Here is a 7,682-nt window from a genome sequence, read left to right as displayed (position 1 = left end):
TTCCAAAACAGTTAAAAGCAAAATGGTTTTATTTTATTAACTTTTGCCTGTTTACAGAAAGTGAAATATGGACTGCAAGTAATATTGAGTGAAAGTTTTTTTTTTTTTAATGAATGCACAAAATACCTTATTACACAAATGTCCTCCATATCCAAATAGCAGGAGATTAATTTAGAGGGCAGCAGGGCTATGCCACCTCAGGTGGCATAATGGTCCTAAGTAGGCCACTGGGTAGCCATTTGCTCATCCATATTTAAAGCTCACATAAAGGAGGGAGTTTTGTGGTCAGTTAAAAATAGATTTCATATGTGGCAAAACTGACCTTTTTCTATATAATGAAACATTTATTTAACCAGCTACAACCAGCAGCTACTATTCCCCTTCTGCAACATAAGTCTAAATAACAAAATTCATATATTTCCATAAGCTTATGTGATGAAACTTAACTAAACTTGCAATGCAAAAGTGTTGCTGTCATTTTGTATGTAATGTAGAAAAAACCTCACGGCACTCCGGTCTGCATGAAAATTTCAGTGATTTATTGAAGTGGAGTGCAATGCAACGTTTCGGGGTTACCCCCCTTTGTTTTGTATGGCCACAACTCAAGACTGTCTCTCAGCCACATGCTGCCTAAGGTAACCAACCCAATGCTGCCCCACCCTTACCTTACTATGCTTTTTTTTCTGTGCCCTGACTTTGCCAAGACTGTAATATAATGTTTTCTTATTCAATGCAGAAAATGCAATTAGAATTTCCAGTAAAAACAACTGAATTTTGGCTCAAGGTAATACTGGTGATGTGTTGTACACTGCCACCTGGGGCCAGATTTTCATCTTGTCTCATGGCAGGAGCGGCACTGTCAAGGCTGTTTTTTTTTTATGTTTTCATTATTCAATCCTTCGAATTTTACAATTCGATGACCTTTGCAGGATCCAGGAGGAACACAAGATTTGTTTTGCATAATAAGCAACTCCAACTCCAAGCGTTATTGTCAGCTTAATGCATCAGTCCACATCCTAGTTCGTGCTGTGGTTTTTTTATTTTTTTGGTTTTCTTCTTTTACAGAGAGCCTTTTCCTATTAAATATATATACCATATTTATCAAGATTAGTTTTTGATGTATAAAATATTTTAAATGATCACATCTTAAGAAATTACATTTGAAAAATTACCTTATCCATTTTTATAAATGCATCTTGTAAATGTTCTAACACAACATATAGTTTTTTTTTTAACCAGAGTAAGGTTTTTTTTTTTTTTGAAAGAAGCGGATCTGCTCCCTCACTGAAAAGTGCAGCTTCTGCTTTAGTGCAGGAACACGGAGTGGAGGTTGGCCTGAAAATAAGAAAGCAGGCATTTTCATGTGCCTACAGTACCTTTAAGGGTAGAGCAACAGACCTGGGGAAGGGAGCGGATCCGCTTCCATCAGCCTGCACAAAAAAATGCAGTTGAGAGCAGCAGAGCCAAAGTTCCATGTGCCCTCTGCTTAAAGGGGACCCGTCACCCAAACAAATAATTCAAAATCCTATTTTATCACATTAGTCAAGCAAAATAATCTTTAATTACACTATATCAATTATTTGAATCTTGCTTCCTTCAGTCTGGGATTTCAAAATTATAGCAAACAGGCAGCAGCCATTTTGTGCACACTGTTATTAAGACAAGCCTTGGATCATCTCAAAATCTTTTTTGTGCACCAGAATGGGGGACCCGATGTCCATCCCCATGCCCTGGCTACACAATTAAATGATAAAAAGAACGAGGGGAATATATGGAGAGCAGTGATATGTGAATGGAAAGTGAAAGTAATTGTCTGCCCCGCCTCTATGCCACGGGCATAGAGGAGTGGCGACAATATTTGATTGACAGCTGAGATTTTTAAATGAGCTTACAACAGCTATGAATGCTTTAATAAAAAATAGAAATTAGATTGCATGTTTAATTTGAAAAGGACTTTTATTATACAGAGTTTTGTGTCTGGGTGACAGGTCCACTTTAAAACATTACATACCACAGATTTCTCTGTACATTATTAAATGTACTGCACATACACAGAGATGTTATATCAGGAGGTAAGTCTTATTTTTTTACTTGACTCTGCGCATTTCTCCTATGTTTGCAATGATTTAAGCAATTAAAGACTACAATCTGACCAAATGTGATTACAAAATTAATTGTAGTATGAATTAATGCACCATATAAATAATATACAGTGTGGTGGTTGTGCTCTATATTTGTGACATTGTATTACATCAATACAATACAAATATTAATATTTTCTTACCAAGTTCTCTGTCATATACATGTTTTAGCAATGGGATCAGCTTCCCTCTGGTTTCTGTTACAAAAAAATTCACAACTTCATCAAGACTATTCACGTTAACCTATGGATTAAGCAGAAACAGAGTTTGTATTAATACAAATGTTTGCATCCTGCCATTAGGCCTGGGGGCCCCCAACCTTTTTTACCTGTGAGCAACATTCAAATGTAAAAAGAGTTGGGGAACAACGCAAGCATGAAATAAGTGCTGTGATTGGCTGTTTGGTAGCTCCTATGTAGACTGTCAGCCTACAGAAGGCTCTGTTTGGCAGTACACCTGTTTTTTATGCAACCAAAACTTGCCTTGAAGCCTGGAATTAATTAAAAAAAAAACACCTGCCACTTATATATAATTATTATTATTATTATTAAAGGGGACCCCTCACCCAAAAAAACTATTCAAAATCCTAGTTTATCACATTAGTCAAGCAAAATGAACTTTAATTACATAATATAAATTATTTGAATCTTGTTTCCTTCAGTCTGGGAATTCATCATTTTATCAAGCAGGCAGGACCCATTTTGTGGACACTGTTATTAAGACAAGCCTTGCATCATCTCAGAATATTTTTTGTGCACCAAAATGGGGGACCCGATGTCCATCCCCATGCACTGGCTGCACAACGCTCGAGTACAGACCTCACAAGTAAATGGCATATTTGCTGTATTAAGTACAGTCTTAAAAAATGGGGCAGATAATGTGCATGTGATTATGTGTTTGAAAACACACAATGCATTTTAACTTACTGGATCCTCAAGTTCAATGGTATAACCAGTTCCTGTGCTTAGAATCCTGTAATGTTTAATCTGAGGGCGGCTGTGAAAATAGAAAAAAAAAAAGAAACTTTTAAAGATCAATAGGAGCAGTAGGATTCGTCCTTGCCTTGTTTTGGTATGGCTACTATCAGAATATCTACAAAGGATGGAAGTAGGAAGTGATTGTCATATGCCTCTTGGAGGGTATCTATGAGTCTGGGAGATATTTGTTCTTTTAGAGCTTTGTACCAGTCTGGGGTAGCCCATCCATTCAAGTATTATAAGTTCTTATAGAATAGTGTGAATTGTTGGGTAGTCTTAAAAGTCTGTTATTAGGCTACCATTATGTAAGTGAATGTTTGGGACAGATATACTGACAGTTGTGATCTGGACAGATATGCAAGTATAACCCGGTTTCCAAAAAAACGTGGAACACTGTGTAAAATGTAAATAAAAAGAGAATGGGATGATTTGCAAATCATTTAAACCCTTTATCTAATTGCAAATAGTACAAAGACAACATATGAGATGTTGAAACTGATAAATTGTGTTTTATAAGATATGCTAATTTTAAATTTCATTCCCGCAACACGTTGCAAAACAAGTTGGGACAAGGGCAACAAAAGACTGGAAAAGTTGTGTTATTCTGTTATTCTAAAAAATAAACATGGTGGAACATCTTACCAATTGGCAAAAAGTCTGTAATATGTTTGGGTATAAAAAAGTGTGAATCCCGCAGAGGCTAGATCTCTCAGTATAAAATATGTGGAGGGAGTACACCACTCTATGAAGAACTGCGTTGGCAAATATTGCGACAGCATAAGAATAATGTTCCTCAATGAAAATGTATTAACTATTAAGGTGATTCCATCATCTACAGTACATAATTTCATTAAAAAAATCTGGAAAAATCTCTGTACACAATGGACAAGGATAAAAGCCACTATTGGATGACTATAATCTTTGGGCCCTCAGGCAGCACTGTATTAAAAACACAATTCTGTAGTGGAAATCATTGCAGGGGCTTAGGAATAATTCTGAAAAACATTGTCTGTGAACACAGTTGCTGCATCCACAAATGCAAATTAAAACTCTACCATGCAAGGAAGAAACCATATATTAACATGACACAAAAACAATGCCACCACCGATTTCAGATGGACAATAGAAAACTGTCCTGTGGTCTGATGAATCAAAATTTCAAATTCTTTTGAAAATTATGGACACAACGTCTTCCAGGCTAAAGAAGAGAAGGGTCATCCTGATTATCAGTGCACAATACAGAAGTCAGCATCTGTGACTGCATGAGGGTGCATTAGTGCACAAGGCATGGGTAGCTTGTACATCTGGGCAGGCACCATTAATGCTGAATGATATAAACATGTTTTGGAGCAACATATGCTGCTATCCAGACAGATAAGCCTTGTTTATTTCAGCAAAACAATACCAAACCACTTTCTGCACATATTACAACATCATAACTCCGTAGTAAAAGAGCCTGGGTGCTAAATTGTCCTGTCTGCAGTCCTAACTTGTCACCCATTGGTGCGTTATGGAATGAAAAATATGACAATGAGACCCCCAACTGTTGAGCTGCTTAAATCCTATATCAGACAAGATTGGGGCCTCCTCAGTTCCCAAAAGTTTAAAGAAACAGTGTTATTAGAAGAAGAGGTGATGGAACACAGTGTGAAACATGCCAAATGTGTTGCTGGCATCAAATTCAAAATGAGCATATATTTTTCAAAAAACAATAACATTTCTTAGTTTCAATATTTAAAATGTTGTCTTTGCACTATTTTAATCAAATATATTGCTTAAATGATTTGAAAAAAAATAACCCAATCTCCTTTCATTTGCATTTTACAGTGTCCCAACACTTGAAATGGGGTTGTAATTTGCTATTTTTGTCTCTATGTTTAAATATATTTTGTAATTGGTAGGTTAAGTCTATTCTGGCGAGAGCTCTTGAGATCCTGTTGCGTTACAAAGCCTTTTATTTGTAATAACAGTTGTGGGATTTTGAACTTGGTTGCCATCTACTGTGTGTTCCTCTCCACCTGCTTTACCTGCTCTACTAGATGCATTAATGGACTGAAAGATTTAGCAGTGCACCTCACATAACTGCTTGGAAACATTCCATCAGATGACCTTTGAGGCTGAGTAAGCATTTAGCCTCCTGTACTGTGTATATGCTTTTTGGTTTGCTTTTTATGGGGGCTACTGTTTTTTAGCCAGAGAAGGTGCAGTGGCTACACTGTAAGAGTGAGGTGAATTTCAGTGGAGAGTAGAGGAGAGCGATCAGAGAGAGCAGAGGGCCTGGGGTGACTTCCAGGATTTAAAATCCTCAGCATAAAAGTTCTAAAGAGGCCAAAGCCACGGATTTTTACAGTAAGTAAGTAAGTGAGTGAATTGAGTATGCCCTAGCTTGGGAATTTTTCCACCTCCACTCATCTGTCAATTGTTGAGCCTCTGCCCATTGGTGAGGCTTAGTGGAGGCATCAAAGTCCAGTTTAGTCCATTTAAGGAGGGGTTCATGTTGCAATTAAAATATTCCTAAATACAAAAGGGACTTGGGGGAAAGTCTGCTAGCTTAGTAACATTATTAATGTTAATGGCTTATTTGTCAGGAGACAGTGTAGAATCATGAATCTTCTGTAGTGGTCTATGTGTGGTGTAATTAATTCAGGGTCAATATTTTCTGGCCAGTAAGGTGAGTCTCTTGGAGGAAGAGACAGAGGTTATCTAAATAGATGAGCATCAGGCTCCTTTTGTACTTAGAGTTGACCCCCCTTATGTATTGACAATTGAGTCACATGTCAACTAAATAATGTTGTAGAGAACAGTGCACAAAATACTGTATCCAATCACAGCCAAAATAAAGTGACCTGTTTAAAATATGCTTAAATGATTAAACATCCATCAAAAAGAGATCAAAGGTCAAACAGGCAGCTTGCCACAGTGGATATTCAGGCTTATCAGCTGTTTATAGGCTATATATCACTGAGATGTGTTAGGAGAGTGATATAGTAGTGCGTAGGGATGTCGCGGACTGTTCGCCCGCGAACTAATTCGCGCGAACATCGACTATTCGCGTTTGGCGAATGTTCGCGAACGTCGCGCGACGTTCGCCAATTTGGGTTCGCCTTAGCTGGCGCTTATTTTTGCCCTCTCACCCCAGACCAGCAGATACATGGCAGCCAATCAGGAAGCTCTCCCTCCTGGACCACCCCCACACCCCCTGGACCACTCCCCTTCCATATATAAACTGAAGCCCTGCAGCGTTTTTTCATTCTGCCTGTGTGTGCTTGGAAGAGCTAGTGTAGGGAGAGAGCTGTTAGTGATTTGAGGGACAGTTGATAGTAACTTTGCTGGCTAGTAATCTACTTGATACTGCTCTGTATTGTAGGGACAGAACTCTGCAGGGATTTGAGGGACATTTTAGGTTAGGTAGCTTTGCTGGCTAGTAATCTACCTTCTACTGCAGTGCTCTGTATGTAGCTGCTGTGGGCAGCTGTCTGTCCTGCTGCTGATCTCTCATCTGCATCTGTTCTTCAAACAACTGCCACCTAGCTGTCTAAATATCAATAATAATACCGTCTCCAGAAACACCACCCGAGTGACGTTTTTCAAGCAGCAATAATATATTCCGTATCCAACGGCTGTAGTGTATACGTTGCCCTTGCAGGCATTATTTGCCCAGTCTTTAACCAAGTGCCACCTAGCTGTGTGAGCTTTTTCACATTCCGTGTCCAGAAACATCACCTGAGTGACGTAGTGTGATTTCTGCCCTTTACAGCACAAAACGCAGCGCTGTGTCAACAATGGATTTTTCAGATACATTTTTGCCCTTGATCCCCCTCTGGCATGCCACTGTCCAGGTCGTTGCACCCTTTAAACAACTTTAAAATCATTTTTCTGGCCAGAAATGTCTTTTCTAGCTTTTAAAATTCGCCTTCCCATTGAAGTCTATGGGGTTCGCGACGTTCGCGAACTATTCGCATGTTTTGTCGCAAGTTCGCGAATATGTTCGCGAACATTTTTTCCGCCGTTCGCTACATCCCTAGTAGTGCGGAGTCTAGGCTGTTGTAGTATATAAAGTGCATATTGCCTGTATACTCACTGCTGTGGGGCAGTCACTACATACAAATAACCCTTCACAGGACAGCCTTTGAATCTACTCATATCTCTCATTTTAACATTGTCTACATAACTACTGGCCATCTTATGTTTATTTGCTCTCCTCCATAGTATTTAAAGGAACAGTTCAGTGTAAAAATAAAAACTAGATAAATGGATAGGCTATGCAAAATAAAAAATGTTTCTAATATAGTTAATTAGGCAAAAATGGCTGGAGTGACTGGATGTCTAATATAATAGACAGAATCCAACTTCCTGCTTTTTTAGCTCTCTAACTCTGTTAGTCAGCGACTTGAAGGGGGACCACATGGGACATAAATGTTCAGTGAGTTTGCAATTGATCCTCAGCATTCAGCTCAGATTCAAAAGCAAACAGTATGATCCAAGTGCCCCCCCCCAAGTCACTGATTGGTTACTGCTTGGTCACCAGGGTAACCAGTCAGTGGAAACCAAGGGGCAAATTCAC

The 7,682-nt window shown here is 38.7% G+C and overlaps 1 protein-coding gene across 5 annotated transcripts in view; it reads right to left on the bottom strand.

Annotated features, from left to right (window-relative positions):
* Positions 1–11: 11 nt before the first annotated feature.
* LOC108711362 (signal-transducing adaptor protein 1) overlaps positions 12–7,682 on the bottom strand; it is a 250,025-nt gene continuing 242,354 nt past the window's right edge. For all 5 annotated transcript variants that reach the window (XM_041591137.1, XM_041591140.1, XM_018253040.2 and 2 more), the window contains exons 8-10: positions 3,068–3,137; positions 2,285–2,384; positions 12–1,076 (exon numbers count right to left, since the gene is read on the bottom strand). In XM_041591137.1, coding sequence (XP_041447071.1) covers positions 1,060–1,076; positions 2,285–2,384; positions 3,068–3,137 — 187 coding nt within the window. In that variant the 3' untranslated portion in view covers positions 12–1,059. The remainder of the gene's footprint in view (positions 1,077–2,284; positions 2,385–3,067; positions 3,138–7,682) is intronic.

The sequence above is a fragment of the Xenopus laevis genome, chromosome 1L (assembly GCF_017654675.1).
Source record: "Xenopus laevis strain J_2021 chromosome 1L, Xenopus_laevis_v10.1, whole genome shotgun sequence".
NCBI classification, from domain to species: domain Eukaryota; kingdom Metazoa; phylum Chordata; class Amphibia; order Anura; family Pipidae; genus Xenopus; species Xenopus laevis.
Note: the sequence above shows the minus strand (reverse complement) of the source record. Positions and strands in the feature narration are given on the sequence as shown.